General features: G+C 41.8%; 1 protein-coding gene across 7 annotated transcripts in view; it reads left to right on the top strand.

Moving 5' to 3' along the window:
* Positions 1–2,134: 2,134 nt before the first annotated feature.
* The window catches only part of tcf7 (transcription factor 7), a 48,838-nt gene continuing 28,792 nt past the window's right edge, over positions 2,135–22,180 (top strand). For 4 of the 7 annotated variants that reach the window (XM_028420804.1, XM_028420802.1, XM_028420805.1 and 1 more), the window contains exons 1-3: positions 2,429–2,611; positions 2,822–2,891; positions 3,900–4,006. In XM_028420804.1, coding sequence (XP_028276605.1) covers positions 2,429–2,611; positions 2,822–2,891; positions 3,900–4,006 — 360 coding nt within the window. Of the gene's footprint in view, positions 2,612–2,821; positions 2,892–3,899; positions 4,007–22,180 lie in introns of all 7 variants that reach the window. The other 3 variants (XM_028420807.1, XM_028420800.1, XM_028420806.1) reach the window with 3 other exon arrangements.

Here is a 22,180-nt window from a genome sequence, read left to right as displayed (position 1 = left end):
GGCATAGGGAGGAAAATAGAGGAAGGCAAGTTAGGAGTTTGATAAGACATCAGAACTTCAATCTTTGAACTATGGTTTTTTTTTCTTCTTCTCCAATCAAGTACTTGCAACAGCTAGCACTTTTTTTAGTTTTTTTTTTGCTGTTTTGGAGACGGTTACAAAATCTGGGGGATGTAAGGACCAGCCAAAAACATGCTGTGCCTCCGTTATTGATGAGCAAGTCGTGCCTTCTGATGTTTTTCACAGAATGTCCTACATTTTGCTGCCTCTTGTCTGAGCTGCCACTTTTTCCTGTCGATGCAAATGAGGAGTTTTGTTCCAAAAACGTGAAAACTAGCAACTGAACAGTGTGACAGCAGCTGCTACAAAGAGGGACTGCTGAGATAGGAGTAAAACTCACAATGAATAATTACCAAACTTGCTAATTCCACCAAAAGTACAGTAACACAGGGTGCCATTTATATGCATCATTAGTATGACATTTTAAACAATAGAGATGTTTAAAAACATCACATATAGTTTTGAAATAATATCAAGTGCAAGATTTCAGGCTAAATGAGCATTTACAAACATCAAAACCAGCAAAGGCAGCTCTGCACTGTGAGCGAGAAGATATAATGAATAAAATGTGTATAGACCCTGGACTAACATGAGACCACGTCCTAAAATATGTCACATGGGTTTTATAGAGGGACAGAATTGTTCTAATTGCATTTAAAGTTGTTAATAATGTCAACATATAATAGAATATTATACATTAAAGTCAGGAAAGTTGCAGATTGTCATAAATCTGTTGGTTCTGTGATGTTGTTGTAAAGTAAAAAAAAGAAAAAGAAGAAGAAAAGCATTCGCCTGTGTTTGAATATAAAAATATGTTCCTCAAAGTGGATCATTGTCGTTTGGAGATAATTTGGTTTTAAACCAGATAATGACTAAAAAAAAGTGCAGACTGCGCAAGCTTTGCTTTAGGATTACAGCTGAGCTCCTGCGTAATGAGTTATCATTTAAATATTGTAAGTAGGCATTAACATCTGAGTAAAATGAAATGAATGAAAAAAACTGCTCAGGGTGCAGAATCTGAGGTACTACAGTCCTTGTAGCCATATTACACTGTAAATATACTGTGTTATGTGTAAAAATACTACATTTATTATACTTTACAACAGAAAGTTGAAAAAATAGAACGAGGATGTAAACTGTCGCATTCACTTGAGACACAGACCTTACACCTTACATTACAAATTAGCATTACTTGTCAATGAGACAGGAAGTGACATCACATTCACAGCAGGAGCACATTCAGGTATCTAAGTCAATAAAACTACATTTTTTAATGGCAGCTACTTTATGCTTGAAAAACATGAGGGCTTAAACTCCTCATTGATTGTGTATTATTATGCCTATTACATGACGATCAATAAAAATGGATGCTATTCCATAGATTACTACATTAAATGTCAATGTCCCGCCTCTTCTGGTGGACCACATGGGACCTTATTCATATAGCTATAAAAAAACTGTATGGTGTCTAATTATGCTATAATTAACAGAAATGATCACTCCATAAATTCATTGTTTTGTAATTACACTAAATTCTAAGTGTGGAAAAAGTACCTACACAAATGTTGCGTCACAGTGACATCATCATGACTCAAACCCTTTTTTTCTGGATGGGCTCACATGCCTGCTCTTTGTCTTCTGTGTGCTTTCAGAGACAAAATAACTTAGTAATAACAGCATATGTGTTGGCACGATGACAGGATGCTCCTTCAAAATAAAGCACCATGGTGGTCTATTTTAAAAAAACACATCTTCACCTCTTTAAAAAGCTAAATGTATGAATTCTAGGTATTTCTATGTTTAAGTTCAGCTATATATAGTCTGTTTACTCAGCTAATATCCACACGTCTAAAAAAAAAAAAAAAAAAAATAGGACGCTTTAAACAATGATGTAAGTCCAAGAAGTTTTGGTGTGAGCCCGGGGACCCTGGATGGTGTGAACCCGCCCCTGGAAGTCATGAATAATGCCTGTTCGGCTGAGCTCAGGGAGGTGATGTCTCTTTAAAGAGGCTCAGCCCTCTGCCGAAACAATCGTACAACCCCCCAACAAGTCATCGGACCTGTCAATCATCCGGTCGGCGCCCTTTGATGTCGCGCTCCTCGCCTTGTCTTGGGCTCAAATGAGCTGTTTGCTGTTGTAGGGAAACATTAGTCTTCTTCCAAACCAGCCAGCCGGGGGAACGCCACATCTCAACTTTTCCCTGCATGTTGTTGGGGTTTCTGTACTTCGGAGGCGCCCCAGACTGAGGACATATAACAGAGAAGTCCCAGAGATTCTTCTCTGCATTTCTACTTTTTTTTTTCTTGTTTTGTTTTGTTTTTGAAATTTTCAAAGCGATATAACAGCGCGGAGAGTGGGGAAGTAGACATGCCTCAGCTCAGCAGCGGCGGCGGGGACGACCTGGGAGCGAATGATGAGATGATATCGTTCAAAGACGAAGGAGAGCAAGAGGAGAAAATCCAAGAAAATGCGTTCACGGAGAGAGACCTGGCCGACCTCAAGTCCTCTCTGGTGAACGAGTCGGAAATAAATCAAAGTCCGAACGCGGCGGTAGGTGCTACGAAGTGTGTGTGATACACAGAGAGAGAGTTTGTATGTGTGTGGAGGCTTGTTTTATTTTACGCGCTGCTGACAACCTTTGAATGAAACGCGTAAAAATTCCCAGGCTGAGAGAAGGAAGGATGATGCTATCACAAGTGAACTTAAACGCACCATAAAGTGTGATAAACTCACTGTTATCACTTGATTTTCTTGCTCCAGGCGGTCAGACGGGGACAGCAGAGCGAGGAGAGGGGCTTCCCAGACAAACACCGGGACCATCTCGAAGGGGGTAAGAAAAAAAACACACTAAAACACACACACACACACACACACACACACACTGAGTGGCCACTACTATCTCAGAAAGCGATTAAAACCCGCCCGCTGTGTCCGACTTAGAAGTATTTGTAGTGCGCAAACTTCAAAAGAGTTGCGTTCAGGTGTACACTGCAAAAGATGTCCAAAACGTGCCCCCAGTGTCTGTCTCTCTCTCTCTCTCTGAGGCGTCTCTCGATGAGATTTCCTCTCTTTCTCTTTCAAATTAGCACAAGCTAATGTTCAGCTTGCTTTAAAAGTTCCAGTAACACACAGTGAGATGTGTTTAAATGCAACCCCTGACATTTTTTAGAGTGTAGGTTTTGCCAGACTTTGTCCAATGTGGGGTCAACAAGGGGCAGCGAGAGATTCTCCTCCACCCTCTCTGCACATTTAGAGCTTTAATTACACACTCACAATGTGGGTGAAATCCTCATCACATGCGTGTGTATTTTCTTGTGGTATAATAAGGGTTAACCTTGCAGGAATCGTTCATTTCATAATCTTCATTTTTTTTTTAAAAAAAGTTCCCTCAACCTTCTGATTAAAAAAGAAAAAAGAAGCAGAGCAGTGAAGTTTGTCTGTGTGTTTGTGCCACACTGAGCAGGTAGAACCCACCTATAGCTAGCTGACCACACAGACGGGCCTCTTAATGCCTAATATGGGAGGTGGTGGCTGTGAGAAATAAATTAACACATAGGCTAGAGGAGTTCACGCCTCTCAGAGTAGGTGACGGCTGTAACACTGTTGTCTCCAGTATTGTCGTCTGTGCTCATACGAGGATGTAACATGTAGTAACGAGGGTACTTGTTGACCTGCTGAGTGTTTTATTTTTGTAAAGTTTTTTTTTAAAAACTTTTTACGCATCTTCATCAGTAAGTGTCACATTTTTTTATATATGCTACAATTTAATAACTTTTAGGTTTAACTTGAACACGGTATTTGAATCATTTCTAACTTTTTCTTTTCTGTGTGACCTCAGTGTCGAAGCAACAAGATGGAGGCCTGTACAAGTCGCCGGCGTATTCAGGGTACCCGTTCCTGATGCTGCCAGATCCCTACCTCCCCAACAGCTCCGTGTCTCCATCTGTAAGTGCCCCCCACCCCCACCTCTTTTTTTTCTAAATGCTAACTTCAGTGCAGCAGACTGTGTAGCAGAGGGCAGCGTGCGTCCTAATCTGCTAAAGATTTGAGGATTTCAGCCAAACTTTGCTTGGGTTTGATGCACTTTTAACACTGTTTAGTGCTTGTTGTGTGAATGAAGCTGCGCTGCATTTCCTCCTCATCGTCTCTAATATTTTCCTTTTATTGATGCATACTGTGGCATCAAATGCAAACTCTGATACTATTTTATAACTTTACACAGAATATTTAATGGTTCCTCTTTAATTTAGAGTGGCTTGGAATAACAGTGTCTTTCTAAAATATTGATTGTAGCTGGGCGTCAATGGTTAAGACTTGCTTCAACCATTAAAATCACAGTGGAAGTTTCAGAGAGATGGTGACAAACGTTGCATGTGTTTTGATTTGGCTTTCAGGCGCTCCCTTATAAAATGAAGCTGTATTTAAAACAGACATGAAATCAAAGTGCCGCGGCCTCATCAGGCAAAAGGGGGAAAGAGTGGGGGAAGAAAAAAAAGGGGATCTTGTTTTTGTTTACGCCTTTGCTGAAGTTGGAATACGATCGATGTTGTCATCATGAACCGTTTCACACACCCCCTCCCTTTCTTCTTCTTCTTCTTCTTCTTCATCTTGAATGACAAGAGGTTTGTAATAGCAGTTCTGAGTGTTAAACCACTAAAACAAACATCAGAAAGACTCATGGAAGGATTTCAAGTATGCAGTATCACTCATCCAGCCAGACAGCCTTAAAAAATTAATCATAAAATCCCTTCAAGTCACTCATAAGAACCAATATCCATGGATAGGCTGACTAATTGCGGCAAACACGAGCAGTTGTGCCTAATTCATTTTTCACGTGCTGTGTAATCCTGTTGCCTGAATTAACCCCCTGCTCTTGCAGACAAGACAGCACTAAACAGCATAGATGCCTGTTTGTCAGATCACACGTGCTTTAGGCTGAGGCACAGTGGAGGAAACTGCTGCATCACAAATATCTGCTCTAAGGTCAGAAAAGATTGTTTTTATAGCAGCGGGAGATCAAAATAGGTCATCTAAAGATCCGAAAAGCTGACGACCGCTCATATAAATCCTTTAAAATATCTTCATCTCCCTGCATGTTTGTTGAAAAATGATATTTGAGGATTTAGTGTTTTTTTTTTTTTTTTAAAAAGAATTATTTCTGTCTTCCGAGTGAAACGCTGCTTTAAAAATTCACACATAGACTTAAAGGCACCCCAGTTGCTTTTAGAGACAAGAAAATGAAGCTTTAAAGGAAGCAGCATCTCTGAGGAAGTCACATTCTCTCTGTATGTTATAGAGAAAATAACTGAATGAAGTAGTAGTGCTGGTAGTAGAGAGAGCGTACTCTTCAAACATCTTAATACTGCATAAAGTAACACATCCGGCCTGTTACACAAACACGGTGAGCAAGTGTGACGGTGTGCATGTGTCCCTCATCCTCTTCTCTTCTCTTCTTAAAAAGTGGGATGATGGGAGGAAGAGGAGGAGGAGGAGGAAGGAAGAGTTGTGGTGTTGGTGTTGTTGGAAAGATAAAGAGCACTTTCTTTCCCTGTGTGTCTTTGTGAGACTCCACACAATGCTTACTTGTTGCTGCTTCCCTTGTAATTAACCCGCTGGTTCTGAGGTCTTAGCGGTGCATCGGGCCCCCGGTCTACCTGCCACTTGAAAGTGCCATGGGTGCAACACGGACTGTATGACATTGTTGGATTCATATATGACGAGGTGACATCTTGCTACTCAACATTCCTAGCTTTGTCAGTCTTGTTATTACTCCTCATGGCTTTCTATGACAGTGACAGAGAGAACCAAATTGTTGGAAATAGTTTTCAGACCTCCTGCATCCACATTTCCGTCTGTAAACCACGACCCCGCAGTCCATCTAATCTGACTCCCAGTCTGCCTCAGGGTGTGCTGGACAACTTTCTTTAATGTCATTGCAGACACAATACCATAACTATTCAGACATAAAGCTGTCATTTTCAGATGTTTTGAGAAATTTCTTAGTTGATGATGATGGCGTCTTACGTGTTGTGTTGCGCCTGATGACGATGTTGACGCGGTCATGATAAGAACTTAAACCCCAGATCATTGTTCTGTCACTGGCAGATGATTTACTTACATGCTTTATGCAAATATATTATCAATTCAATACATTTTGTGGAGGTTTGCATGCAGTCTCGCCACTCAGCGACCATAATAAGAAGACGAATCAACAGAATATCTAATTATAAAACATCATATTTTCTACTGTAACCTTTGCCTTTTGAAAGGCAGATGATTGGACATCAGAAAATAGATTTCCATTTCTTAGTCGCTGCATTGATTCTCCTGTTTTTATCTTATATTTAAATAGTGCCCTAATCTTCTATTGTGCTGAAGCAGCAGCAACGCTTTCTCAAAATCTTTGTGTGTTCCTGTAAACCGCTGTAGTCATTGTGAGAGCACCAGCTAAATGACTGAAAGTTAGAAATTAATCGTAATATTTGTTTGTCTGTCTCCCTCCCTCGCCTCCACCCATGGGTAGACCATGTGGTGTTTTATCTGCTTTTATGGGATTAATTCTGCTTTTTTGACTGGGAACTGATGCTCATAGAAAAGCAATGAAACCCTGTCCCGTCGGGGTCCACAGTCCAAGAAGCTTGTCTCTTTTTTTTTATTCATTTTCATGTTCAGCTGAAAGCTCAAAGTACTAGATAATCACACAAGCCGTATTATTTTGGTGTTAATGTTAACATGTGTAAAAAAGCCTCTAATCTGTAATTTGAACAAAGAGGCTGACTGCACACTGAAGAGGCTGCAGCAAAGCCTCCTTATCCCATTCAGCGATAATACTCCTATTACAGCATTTCATGGGACATTTCACTGTTGTTACATTAATGGAGATATCAGGCGTCCTTTCAGGGGAAGTGGCCAAAGAAGGAGATTTGTGGGATTCAGAGATATGACAAAACTCCCTCTGCTTGTTTGTCTTTGGATAAAGCTTTATCTAGAGTGTGTAAGACGACGAAGAGTGTGTGCATGGTTGCTTTTTAAGTTCATTACACTAAGTAATTTGTATGTAGGTTTTGGCATGTTTTTGTGTGTGTGTGTGTGTCTTCATCTGCATGTTTTCTCCTCAAGTTTGTTGCCTCAGGCTGGTGTTTGTATCCAGGGTGCATGGTGTGTTTTGTGTGCTAATGTTTGCCGTGTGTGTGTGTGTGTTATAGTAGACTCTGTGGATGCTTGCTGTGTGTGTGTAATGCCGTGGATTACCAGCAGACAATGTTTTTGAAGGGATCATGAGTCTTTGTCGTTGAATGTTAGCAGAAGGAAGACAGTCAAAAGAAAGAAGAGTGTTTCTCTCTCTCTCCATCCCATCTTTCTTCCAGCTCTGTTTTCTACTCATCTTTTCCACCTATCCATCTTTTTCTGCCTCTTTTAACTTTATGCTCCTCATAAACTAGAAAAGTAGAGAAATGGCAATGCTTAAGACTCCCATTAATTCTGATTTAAAACATTACATCCAAGCTGCCAGGGAGCTTTTGGTGAATCTTGTACTGTGCAGCCTGCACTGCTGGGTAGCCGAACAAACAAATATTTATAGCTTTGACCAACAGTATCAAGCTGTCTCAGCGTAATGGCTGCTGTTGATCGGTGTTTGATTATCGCCTCTTATTGTTTTGACAGAAGCCTGAATAGATGAAGCTCTGTGGAACTCCTGTGCTGTGTGTGTTGTTGTGTTGTTAAACAGGTGTTGTGTTTCTGGCATAAGTCGCCAGCTTTGGTTATTAACAGGGTGAGAGGAGGAGGAGGAGGGTCTCTGATGGATCAGACTCTAGTCGACAAAGCTTTGTTTGTGGATTCCTGTCACCTGCAAACTGCTTGGTGCACTTCCTGCAGCTCCTTCACAATAAAAGCACACGTGATCAGCAAGCAGACATAAAGCAGGAAAAGATTATTGCCGTTTGGTGGCAGGTCGATTTGTTCTTTTTTCTTTTAGATTTTAATCTGTAACCTAGATTGAAAAAGAAGAGCTGCTGTTTGTTAAGTCAAGATAGATTTTGCTTCTCAGCCCATCCAGCAGACTGAGGGATGGTCAGCAGCCTCCTCCTCTTTTTTTCATCTGAGAAGTAAAGTTGAACCTAATATCTGATATTTGACGGCACCCCGTTTTCGTCACTGGCAGAGAGGCTGTGAAACTCCCTGTGATGTGGAAGCTGTGGTCACACAAAGACGTCATCAAGCTCTGAAGACAACACGCCGCTCAAACAAACACTTTCCCGCTTCTCACTGCACCTGGGCACTTGACTGTAAATGGCTTCTCTCTCTCTCTCTTAATAACTGATTGATTTGGGATAACAGTAAATGTTTGATTTAAATGCTGTTTGCAGTCAAGTGCGTGGAATTCACAGGCGTTTGTGTTGTCTCTTTTGGGGGGGGGGATTTCCCACTCGTTTGTCATCTCATTTCACAAAATTTATAATTGACAGGAAGAGGGAGTTTACATGTTTGGGAAATTTCTAAGATCAGATGAAGTGTTTGTTTTGAAATGTCTCCTCTCTGTGCTAAAAAGAGTTTCACTTGGATCATATTTGTCAGCTTTCTTGCCTGTATTCTTTGAGGACACGGTAAAGTTTCACATCTTTAGCCTGCAAACTTTTGTTTGTATCTGTCTCCTCCTCTTTCTTGTATCCATTCACAAATCAGCTGCTAACAAGCTCTTCCTACCCTCGCCTACCCCCACCCCACTCTTTTCCTCCTCCTTGTATCTGCTAAATAATACGGGGTCGATTCTCCCAAGATCAAGGGAACGGCATGTGTGTGTGCAAGTCTCTAGGATCTTGCCACTTCCTTGTTTCCCATTGTATTGCAGTGTTGACAGGGGGGGTTGTTCAGCCATCCCCTTAGTCCCTTGGTAAACAATGGCAGCAACGCAGGCTGAGGCCTCCCTAATCCTCCACCCCTTCATACAGACTCAGGGGCTGGGGATGAGCTTTGCTGGGGCCCTCCCTGCCTCTGACTGGCTATGATAAGGACCCTCTCGGATTTAAGGGGCCTAAAAAGAAAAGCAGCTTTCACTTAGAAGGCAGCAAAAAGCTGAGGTTCGGATTGGAGATGTTGAATCTTGTCTTTTTTAAGGATCTTGTATATAAGTCAGTATTTCATGTAAAAGTGCAAGAGACAATGCTGTTTCTGACGCGAAAGAAGGATTGAGGAAAGTATTAGATTAAACACTGTTAAAATGTGCTTAATAATGAACATGCAAAGTTGTAATAATTTATAGACCAGAGAACACAACATCATTTTGTATAAGATGAATGGGGGTAAACATTGTAGAAGAAACATTTATTTGTATTGTAAAGGAGTGGGAGAAAGGATGCAACCAAGGATGATTTCAGCTACAAGTTTAGAACTCTGAGTAGCAAATGCTTTTTATTTGGCTCAAAAAAACGAGAGACAAAGCCATGCTGGTTGGAAAAGGTACCTTTGCACCTTTCACACAGAACACCTTACTAAGTTGTGAGAAAGCTGCTTGTCACAGGCTACACAGGCCTTTATCACAGACCAAAAAACACACACGTAGATGCAGGTGGTTCCTCACAGGATGCTCATATGTCCTATCAACGTTTGGTCAGCAACTGATGCACCGCTGGCATTGTAGATATCATCCTACTAAAAAAAAATGCAAATAATAACATACAGTTTGTGTGCACATGACAAAAAGCCATTGCCCAGTCATTAAATTATATGTCTAGATGCAGACTTTTCCTGCAGCGAGGGAGAAACATCACAGGTTTAACTACTAAATAACAGAGTATGACTCGTTTGCAGTCAGTCTCTGATAGACGAAAAGCCCCCAGTGCTTCCAAGATGGGATATGTGAGCGAAAAGATCAAAATAGATTTGGATAAAAAAACAGATAAATAGATTTTAAAAGGTAAAGAGAGCATTTATAGAGGGAGGAGAAGGGGAGGAGAGAAGATTAAAATACAAATGACCATAAGAGCCTCCTCATCGGCCCCACCGGCTTTGAAGTAGCGAGATGTGAAGGCACCTGAAGAGAAACTGCTCAGAAGACTATTTCAAGAGGCGGAAATGTTTAAAAGAATATCAGTAGAGGGGAAAAAAAACCCTTTGGATGGCCCCGAGGTGTTTATACCTGTAATTATTCATCCACTTATTTCTTTCCGGCGCAGGGAGGGGGAAGGTGGGGCATGGAGGGGAGGGGGGGGTGGGGATGGTAAAGCAGTAAAAGACAGGTGTTGGCAAAGGAAGTGTGGGTTTGTTTGATTATTATTAACTCTGTTTTTTTTCCTTCTCTCTTTAAACATTCAAACATGCCAATACACAAACTGAGTAAATGAACTGTGAGTTAGTACAAGACAACAACAAAACACACACACATACACACACACGAGGTCTTGATGGTTGGTAACCTCATGTGGTGTTGTTAGTGCTAGTGTGTTTTTTTTTCTAAATGAAGACCACATTTCCCATAATTCCTCCCACGCTTCCTGTCACCAAGAGGATGCTAGAGGTCAGACGTGTTTTCCATCTGCCTTTCACTTTTGCCATCATCAGCCTTTGAAACGCTCAGTGACACCTGCAGCTTCACTGTGCCCACCATCTTTCTCAATATATATATAAGAAGTGATTGATAAGTTGGTGGCCAAGGCAGAAGGAGGTTCAGATCTTATTACGTAAGTCTGTTCAGGTGTTCCTCCTCTGCTGACTGACTGAGTCTGTCCATTGTTGGGAGCATGGCAGTGACAGGGGGCTTCATTGTTTCTGTTTCATTCTCATTATTGAGAAAGCAAGAGACAGAAACACTTCACAAGAGGTCAAGTTTCGAGCTTTGTGTTTGGGGCCCTGCTGTTTTTGTGCAAGGTCGTCATGAAATGTGTGTGTGTGTTGTAGGGATGTCACAGCCAGGTGAGTCATTGGCCTGTGGAGCGAAACCATGCAAAGTTTCTCCTGTGTCACTGTTTACAGAGTGAGCTGTCCAGACCTCCCAGATGTGTGTTCTCAGAGTGTAGTTAATCATTGACAGCACTGATCTCAACACACTCATGGTGCACTTGATATTTATCGATCATTTAAAAAAAAAAAATAAGAACACATCTGCAGCACTGCTCAATCATGCATTGTGTTTCTATGACAAATGCCTGAAAGATTTTAGTTTAGGTGTCAGATTAAGGAGCAGAGAGAAGGCAGAAATTATGATTTAATCTGAGATTTACAAACTTCATTCATTTTATCTGTGCAGCAGCAGCTTGCATACTTGCTGCTGCTTTGTTGAACTGGCCATTATAAAAAGGATGTACACACAGACCTGCATCACAATGATTCTAGGTTAGCGGGCCACACACACACACACAGACACACACACACACACACACACAGCCTGTTAATAAACTGAATCCCTCCTGCAGCACACCACCTTGCCTTGACCGTTGTTATGCATGTCAGTTTAGCTGCACAGCTCACACGTTTTGTTTTATCGCTAATGAATCCAGATTTTCTCAGTTTAATGTAAACAATATACATTTCACTGAAACCAAAGCAGGGAAAGCCCTAAACCCTGCCACATGTATTCATGTAGTCGTGATTGATTCAAGGCAATCAAGTGATATTCAAGAGATTACATCAGGTTTCTGTGTGAGTTTTTTTTTAAGAAATCACATGACCTATGGGAATTAAAGTGTTGTTTCATTTCCTCTTTATTACTGACAATAATCAGACAGTTTCACAAAGCAGGCGCCTCTCCTCCTTACATTTACACTCTTCAAACACACACAGACACACACACAGTTCTTGTACTTTCCAAAAGAAGTAAACGAAACTAAATTGTGTCATGTGGAGTGTTACAAGAATAAATTTCAGGTACATACGTATAGTTTGCCCTAATCGTGCAAAGTAAATAGAAATAGATCTACTAAATTAGATCTACTAAACTGTTTCTCACTGCCGTGTGACGGCCATATGTGCTCATACATGACAATTTGCCATGTGTTCTTCCTCTTTCATCTGTCCCCCAGAAAATCTACAGCCTGTTTACAGTCTTCTGCTGAACCTTAGCTGTGTGGGACACTAATGTCACATCTGGACTTGTGTGGATCTTGTTTGATTTGATTCTTTTGTTGGATATTTATTGCTTTTGATTCGGATTTTGAGGTTAGAGATGTAGTGATGTTTTTTTTTTTGCAGACTCTTATTTTGAAAGGATAATAGCCTGTGTTTGTTGCCTTGTTTTGGAGGCTATATTTTAAAGTCTGATATGCTGATGCTGATTCATATTTCACACCATGTTAATATTTTCCCTTTGAGCATTTTTATAGTTTCTGCTTTTTCTGTTATAATGTTGCTTTGATTAAATTATGACTGAAGAAAGTCACCATCTTCTCTCAAACTGCAAACCGAAGGCAAATCTGCTTCTGGATCACTTTAGAGAACTTGACTAGGACACCATTAAAGTTACCTAGATATGGTCTCCTTTAGTACCTGGGCAATGATGAGGAGGAGACCCTGATCTTTACGACCATTGTCTTCAAAACTCAGCACCAAATCAATCTAAACATGCGTGCAGTAAAAATGTGAATAAATTATTCTAAGGGTGAACTGTCCCTTTAATACAGTATTTAGTGTTTTTGCTTGTTAACCCTATTAGACAGGCTCCTGAAAGTCTGACTCACAGACAAACTATTAAGTCGTAGATTAATTTTTACCACTGTGGGCTTCTGTACTGTGAATAAGTATCTACCTTTCATGTGTTGATGTCAGTAATTGATAACGTCCTCACTCCTCCTCTTGCTTCACCCTGAAAAACCCGCAGCCACCGCAGCTGACCTTTATCATCATTTTAATATGCACTTTATTAAAATAGTGTTCATAAAAATAGTTGACTGAATGAAACTCAAACCCTATCCTCCTCCACCCCGTGCCCGTGGCTCTGCCCAGACCAGCTGGAGCCTCCATAGCCGCATGAAGCAACCCCGGCACACATGGCTGTGATCACACACACACACACACATGCACACATGCAAACACACACACAGGAGCAGAAGTCTTATCCTCCCTCATAAGATACTCGCCTGCTGTGGAGAGGAAGCAGCCCCCACCTTCATAACACACTAAAATCTACATACACACATTTATGAAACGCTGATGTGCAGCAACACTGTCATCCTCACATGTACACACATACACACAATGCAGCAGCAGTGTGAAAATCAGACCCTCAAACTAAGCAAGCAGGGAAAGCTAGCACAGCTAACATGTAAAGGAACAGGTCACAACATTTTAACGATGAAATCTTCACACAATATCAGAGCTGGAAAGCGGGGTTATGTCACAATAGGAAGCTACTGAGGCTATTTGAAGAGAGGTGTGTGGAATTTGTGTCCAAAAGGAAAAACGGTCGCAGAACTTGGCAACAAATGGGGCAAACATGAGCATGTGTGTCATGTTAACATGGCTGCACACAGGGCCTGAGCTTTAATCCTCCAGAGTGATTATCAATAGTACCTTTTCCCCACTGCAAGACATTGCTGGGTTTAATCGGTAGGTGTGACGTCTAGCTCTAACTTTTTAGCCCCCCATAAAAATCACCCACTGTCCTGTTGTTAATCTGTTTTCTTCTACAAAAGCCATTTCCCACAGTCAGTTGTCTCCTCCAAGCACATCAGTGACGATGTTATCATTTTGAAGTGGTTTTTAAAATGACCATGTTGCGAGCAGAAGAGACAAGGTGTGGTGAATGAGCTTATTCCTTCAGTATGTGCCAGGCCCGGCTGCTTGGGCTCTGTGTCCATCTGTTAATGTCGTTTTTTTTTTTAAGCCAGAAAAGGGAGGAATTCCCTCTTCAACAGGTTTCCTCAAAAGGAGCTCGGCCATGCGTCAAATTAATTTCCTACCTTTGTTTGGGCCTGTTTTGCAAAATATGGAGAGGCACCCCTCCCCACATTTTTTTAGTCATGGGAACCTTTTCCATTGGTCTACAGAGACACAGACTCATAGACTCATAGACACATTGACACGCGATGTGTGTGTATGTATTTTTCCAATCGACTCAGAGATGAAAGAGTCATGATTTCAGATCGAACGACTGAGAGGAAGCGGCCTTGAGGTGACAAGTGAAATTGTGAAAGCGAGCCATAAAATATAAAAACGGTACGTTTCACTGACAACAAACGTTGATGTCACTGACAGCTTTGTCTAGTTCAGGAAGTAATGGAGCTCATAAAGCACTTTTTATTTATGTTTGGAGTGTGAGTGTGTGTAGGTGTGTGAGCTGTTGTGTTTGAACATTTTTCAGGGCCAAACAAAAACTAGAGCAACTGCAATATGTGCTGCACTGTGGTTTGATCAGTGTGTGTGTGTGTGATGGTGTGTGGGCGTGCGTGACGCTGTAGGTGTTGCACATAGTACAGGACATGTATGTGGGAAACACTGTATGCACTCTAAGGGCAGATGAAAGGGAAGAAGGTGGGTGGGCAGGAAGTGAAGAACAAAAGAAACATCTGATTTATCAGATGGGTGCAGATTGGCTCGATTAGGTGGAGGGGGAGAAAATAAAAGATGGAGAAAGTGGCAGCAGATAAGTCTGAGAGTGACAGCGAGAGAGAGAGAGAGAGAGAGAGAGAGAGAGAGAGAGAACAATGAAGGAAGAAGATAGCTGCAGTAGCGGAAGGGAGTTAGCAGTAAACAATGAGAAGCCGGTAACCGCGTTGTGCACCTGGTAAGACAAAACCACAGACCCAGTTGAAACAGACTCTGACACCTTAAGAACACCTTTAACCGTTTCACCACCGCACTCAAGGAAAAGAAACACAAATCCAGGGCTATAATTTGAATCTCAAAAGTCACCTTTTACTTTCAGCAGTAGGAAGTGGACTTGTTTGAAGAAACCAAAGAGAGGGCGCACAGAAGAGTTGCCACAGAGATGCCCTGCAAATATTACTACAAAGTCATGCAGATAAAGGAGTGCTATATCCCTCCACTGTCTTTATGTCACAATTCTTGGCCAATATCAATATATTTCTCTCTTATTTCTTGCCACCAATTTACAAAATAGATCTAAGAAATATTTTAAATATCTGTTCTGATCATCTAGATGCTGATAGCTTGTGTGTGTGTGTGTGTGTGTTTAGAGTGCCCCTTAGCTGCAAAACATTCAATTAACCCACAGAAAAAGTAATCAAATTTAGACGTTCTTCATAATGACTGTATTCACTTTCATTTTCAATTAAAAAGACATTTCAGCCACTCAGGAAGAGTGTTACAGTTCCTATGTGGCCCTCAGGGTTTCTATAAATTTAGGGAAAGTACAGTATGAAAAACTGATTGTTGGGAAGTTGTACGGCTTCACTAAATAATCGGAAACACTAAAAATCAATCTAAATATACTATGATACGAGTCTGTAGCCTGTCTGCCAGGATTTGATTTTTATTGGTTTATAAACTCTGATGCCAAATTCTAAAAACCCTCAAAGAAGAAAAGTTATTGGTGAAGATTATTTGTTGTTGATGAAGCTACACATCCATCATGGGCATGCTCCGTCATTCAGAGGCAGTCAGTTAGTCAGACAGACAGACAGGCTCCATCGATGATGTGTTTATGGTCCCCTTGTCGATCCATCCTTCAGACAGAAGCAGATTTACAGCAGGCACAGTCAGCCCATTGTCAGGACCCCAGAGGGCCCCGCTGGCTCCCTTAGTGAGTGAGGCGGCCCGCGCTTATTCCCTGATTCTGTTTTGTTCTTTTTTACACATCGTCTCTTCTGTTTTTTTTTTCTTTTAAACCAGAACCCGGGTCTTAATGCTGCCAATTAAAGGCAGCCATAACTCTGACACTGTCTCAAACCAGCAGCGCAGCTTGAGTGCCATCCAGACTCCACTTGATCCCCTACAGAGTCACATTAATCCCGAGCGAGTTGAGGGAAATACTGGTTTCAATTAAGCATCTATTAGCCAGTCAGTGGTATGCTGTTTTGATTAGAGGAAGCAACAACGATGATTGTTGATTTTTGTTTTTTATTTTTTATTTTTTTATGAACTTCACCACAGGAAAGAAAAATAATAGTCCCCAAATGGCCTATGGAGACACTCTGCTGCCAGACAGTTTGTTTAGAAGATTCCAATATAAGACAAGAGAATAATTATTCTAATTAGAAACATTTTATTGATCATTTCACGGTTATGAGGACTGAATTGTGACATAGCCTACTTATAGGAAGGATTCCTCTTTCTTGTTTGTTGGTATAAAGACAGAAAGATTTCCAGCTTTATTTTCTCACTTTCTACAGTTGTTCTGCAGATGTTTGATTGATGTATGTCTCCTCCCAAACATGGCTGTCTGAGCTTTTTGGGAGCCTGAAAGAGAGGCCGAATGCACAAAAGATGATGCATAAGATATAACCAGGATTTGTGACTTGTAGCTTATGGCAACAGAAGCAACATTAACAACCTCAGTAGAGATAAAGAGTGCATTAAAGAGCAATAAACCTCGTACAGAGGGCAACATTTTACTATGTTCGGGCAAGTTGTGCAGGTCTCTTTCTTTTGCTCTGTGTTGTGTGTGCAACTGCATCTTGTGTGTGTGTTGTGTACAGTTGAGCAGGGTTAAGCCTGTTGTGGTTTACCATGGAAAATAAAGGCCTCGAGTCTTGTCACCTGAACCACGCACACACACACACACACACACACACACACACACACACACCCCCCTCCCTATGTGTTGTTGGTGGAAAATTTTAAAGGTTCACTTGCTCAACTGTATCTGTTTTTTTTTTCCTCTTACCACTCTGAAAAGAGGAAAATCTAAAAAAATAAAATAAAAAAACGACAATGGAAAGTGATTTAGAAGAGAAGATAGAAACAAAAGTGATGTGGTTTAAGATATGAGATAAATTAAAGTGGGACATCCAAGTGAAGACATTCATATGTAACTCTGTCTTAATGGTGCATTCATCACCTGTCGTCATGGAAAGACTCCGTGTTTGAAGCACAACAGACATGGAGATTAAAACCTTTTCCGTTGCACAACATGAAATCATCCTAAAACATGTTGGCTCCTGATGATGGGCTTCATCACGGCACAGTCATGGAAAAATCGTAAAGTTTGATCAGTGGCAGGAATAGTTTCAAAGCCTCACACGCTGTAGCTGGAGGCAGGGAGGGAGGGAAGGATGGGAGCAGGGATGCTCTCTGGTTTGTCCTCCTCGGTCGGGCTGCTCTGGGCTTTTTTTTTGGTTCCCCACCATGTTTCTGTTGGATAGAGATGAAACGTGTGACAGAGGTAGGAAGAGACTCAGAAATACTTGGAAGTTTGTGAAGGATTATGGGACAATGGAGATGCCCCTCTTTTGTGACGACATGCTTTGTTCACACTGGAATATTGTGAATACTTGGATTATGTGAACAGTTGATTAGACGAGTCAGTGTTTTGCAGAGCATGTCATGTTTTGAGAATGAAAAGGTCTGGCAACATTAGGTTGATTAAACAGGAAATAACTTCCAGACAGACAGTAGCTGGTTTTTCCTTCTATATTAACAGTAATTTCAGGGCAGATAAACACATTGAACTGGGGTTTTAGGATCTCTCAATAATTGGGTCATCTTAATTTTGAAGAATAAGTATCCATTAAATTAGAGAGCTGCAGTAAAAGTTGTGTGTTCAACAGTTTTATAAATTAGCAGCTTCGGTGATTAAATCATGTAGAAATGCTGCAGCGTGTGCTGTGGAGACTATCGGCACCATCGCAGGGTGGTTGGAGCCTGGAGGCGAGGCGAGCCATAAGGGCTGCTGATGGTTAGTCTTTTGGCACGGGTGGACCGGCGCTGAGAGAGGAGAGGCCCGGGAACAATTATGGCTTAGTAGGAGTAACGGAGCTGAGCCAGGCAGCTGCTGGTTGTTCCCTGAATATGCAGTGTGTGTGTGTGTGTGTGTTGGGCCAGGGGGACAAGGCGTCGAGAGGGGGCGATGCTCTCATACGCGACCACATATTTACATTACAAATCACGACTAAACAATTCAGCCGACCACAGACGCAAACATCAGACGTTTTTATAGACAAGATGGATGGATAAGAATGACGGAGGGATGGGCAGAAGAATGCAGGGGCGGGGGTGCATAAACAAGAAGGGATGGATTTATGGATGGATGGACCAGTGACAAGAATAAAGTAGTTGACTCTTAAAGGACCATGTTGGTGTTTTAGCACAGCTTTGGCCATTAGTTTTAATGTATTTCAGGTTTTAATGTTGTTTCATAGGAATTTCTTACTCTGCTTTATGTGGACAGAACAAGGGTGTTTCTAGGTATCTTGTGCAGAAAGACGTTGTTATGGTTACGTATCACAGTCATTGTGGGAACCTTAGCTGAAAGGATGTCATGTGTTGTTCAGATTTTGTGCACTTTACCCCATGCTGCTGTTGCTGCTGCTGCTGCTGCTGCTGCTGAATACGCCTTACAAGCTCCTGAGGTGGAAAATTGCAGGAGCGTCTGACACAGAAAACCGTCAGTCTGAACTCATTTCCCATGTGACACCCACAGGGAAAAAAAAATAACGAACGTCTGAGAGTTCAAGGTGTGCAGAATGAACTTTTACATAAGGAGCACAAGAAGCAAGAAGGAAACTGCTGCAGATGACCAAAGCTGATTTAAAGGCAGAGGTCCCTCTGCAGAGCCAGCTGCTTTATTTTGGGGTGATAATTACACGCTGTGTTTAAGTCACCATGTTATTTGTACAGATGATCGATAGCAGAATATCAACCCTGTTAGCCAACAGGGCCGCTTGGCAGGCGATATGTAAAAACACACAGACCCTCTAACACACACACACACGTAAACATACATATAAATGTACTACAGAATCATGATTACAAAGAGATGAAAGGTAATAACATATATGAACATGGATGCAGTGCACACATACGACATGCCTCAGAAATGGCGAGTGGTGACAGGCCTCTGTGATGCCGCCGCTGCACAGCGAGGCCCCCTGGGCCCGTGCATGCAGCCATGTGGTGTAACGCACCAGCGCAAGCCTCTTGTAGGGTTTTGGGCAAACTCCACATGCGGTCAGCTTGGATGGTAGCGCCCTCGCTTCATTCTCCCAACATACACAGATGACTCCTGCAGAGTGCCGCTGTGTCGAAATCCTCAACACTATATATTTTTTTGCTTTTCTTTTTTTGGGGGTTTAAGACATTTAGAGCTCAGAGGTCGACTGAAAACAATGAGAAATGACAGTAAACGACCTCTGAACCTGTCTGTGAGAGGGTGCAGGTTAACACACACACAGTCCTACAGCGCAGGCTGCGTGGTCAGACCTGGCAGGGGTGTGTGTGTGTGTGCATCTCGTCTCCTGCACCTCTTTGAGTTCCTGGAGATAAAAGCAGCTGGTGCAACATCAAATCAATAGACCCATCAATGGTAACATCTCCTGAAGATTAAAGAGAAACTCACTCAGACGCAGCGAGGGAAGGTAGGGTGCTAATACAGTACAAGACCCGGCCAATGGAGAAAGATTTAATTGATGTGCAGAAGGGAGATGGATGAAAAGGCGGGAGCTGATGTTGTAGTGGGGTGTGTGTGTGTGTGTGTGTGGTTCCCTTTATAATCAGTTATTTATTTCTATTCATCCATTAGTAAGAGTCTGTATATTTATCAGGTATACCATCTTGCTTATTCATCCATCTTTTAAGGTTGTACCTGTACATTAATGCCTCCGTCACCGCTGCTTTCTTTTGTATGTATTTTTTTTGCCTTTTAACTCGCATACATTTCTTCCTCCTTCATTATGCAGTTTATCTGCTTTTCAAATTCTCTGTTTGATCCATTAAAATGTTTCAAGCACACGTCTGCTAAACAACATTATCAGCAATATGTAGGCACAAAACTTGAAGCACAGACTAAACAGGATGCATAGATAATGAAGAGGAGATTTTGATTCATCTGCTTATCGACTTTTTTAACTAGAACACTAGAATTTTAATTCAAATATTCCAATTCCAGTAGCTTTAAAGGTAGTGTAGGAGATTTTGAAAACTCAGTGAGTCAGCCAGATTTCGAAAGTAAACACACGCCCCTTTCTCTCGGAGCTCACCCCGAAGCCATGCCTCCCAATCACATGGACACGCATTACCTGAAGACGAGTCTGTGACTTCGGCCATCATGCACGTACCTCTCTGGTGCGCGCAGAGCAGGAAGAGAGTGACAACCAGCCAATACTCCGCACAGGGTCCACCCGGAGGATTGGCTGATGTTTTTAGCGTTTTATAGCTTGCACATATTCTTCGTTTTTATGCGAAACTGCCGAACTAATTGGTTGCTATCGGATTGTAAAGAGAAGTTACACTAATTTAACAAAAAGTGCATCAGAATGAAATCTCCTACCCTATCTTTAAATGGTAAGGAGCTGCAGCTAGTATAGAGTGCCCTCCTATCTGATAGCATAGATATGCTAACAAGAAAGAGCCTCTGTTGTGGGTATCAATACCTGTGGATATCACCTTTAAAACATTCTTTAGAGTTTGTTTTATTTGGAGGATGCACAGATAAAGGAAATGATCAATCAAGAAAATAATCAATAGTTTTGGTGATTGACAGTCATGTATTGTCTTTGATTGTTGCTTTGGTCATGTGATAGTCTGACTATAAAGGTGGTTCTGTATCTGTAATCCTCAGCTTTGACATTGATTATGTATCCTCGGTTCTTTCCTGCTCCTACCAGTCCAAACCTGATGAAAAGCAGCGTACACCCCCTTTAGAGCAACTTGTCACAAACCCCTGGCATACTTGGCCGCTCCCCCCTCCATCATAATAATGATAATAAAAAAAACATCAAAATGAGAGCAGCATGTGGGGGGAATATAGTTTGGGAATTTACACGGCATTCAAAAATATTCTTTCATAGCGAGCAGACCACAGGATGGGGCCTGCACTGAGCTGGTCTGTGTGGTTGTGGGCCAGGGTTTTGTACGCTCTCTATCTGAAGCCACATCAGAGCCCTGAGCCATGTGTAATGTGATCTGGATGAGGCATAGGAGGAGGGATCCCCCCCACTTTGGATTCAGAAGAACCGCCGCTGAGGTGCAGTCGTAGGGACGGGTGGTCAGTGATGTAAGACGGCAGTCGGTGACAAACTGTTACAGCTGCGGGTACGGTGACTTTTTAATGGGCTGTTTTCTGCTACCATGACGGCCATCTCGACGTGTGCCGCTGCTGTATCATCTGTTTAATGTCAAAATGTTTCCTCGGTGGTGTATCGATGGCCTTAAAACTCCCATCAGTGCTCAACAAGCTCTCCTGGATTCAGTTCCTCTGTTATCCCTCCATCTCTGCTCCCATCATTTTTTTCATCTTATGCTTTTGTCTCTTTCTTCTTCTCCCCTTCTTTTTATCCATCCTCCCCTCTGCCAGCTCTCCGTCCCATTTCATCTCTCCCTCTTGTTCCTCGTGTGTTCTCTCTGCTTACTCAAAGTCTTGAACAAACAAACAAGCAGCGGGTGGCTCGCGTCTCCTATCTATAATTCAAGCCAGTCAAACTACGGCGAGGATGTTTGCCAAACACATGATCTCTCAGAGAGAGAGAGAATAAAGGAATATGTTTCACCGTCATGGCTCTGACTCGACACGCAGAGTTTATATCTCAACATTAAAATTATGTTTATGGAGTTTCTGCTTTGTTTTGAAAGAAAACATAAAAAGGCAGAGGTCACACAATAAGGATGGGATTATGTGATTAAATTCGAGAGCAGTTAAATTTAAATCCACTTAAACTGGTTTTGTCATAAAAAAGGAGATTCCCCTTCATTACCACTCGAACAAAATCATAAAAAAACGCTCCTGCAGTCAAACAATATGAACTCCTGAAACTGAATTGAGCCTGGATGCGTAAGAAAATTAAGTTTTCGTACGTTTTCTTCACTCTCAAGCATCTAGCATCTAGCTCAAGGACACTGACACAGCTGTGCAGCTGTAACTGACTGCAGGCGTTATCCATCATACGCAGAAAAGCATCGTATCCCCCCTGAGACCAAGCCAAACCACTTGTGGTAACAACAACTTATAACGATAAATGAGAGTTGAGAGGAAAACCAAAGCTGTTTTTCCAGGTGTTTGGATGGAACTCAGGA

The sequence above is a fragment of the Parambassis ranga genome, chromosome 14, assembly GCF_900634625.1.
Source record: "Parambassis ranga chromosome 14, fParRan2.1, whole genome shotgun sequence".
Lineage (NCBI taxonomy): Eukaryota > Metazoa > Chordata > Actinopteri > Ambassidae > Parambassis > Parambassis ranga.
This window is presented reverse-complemented; position numbering and strand designations above follow the sequence as displayed.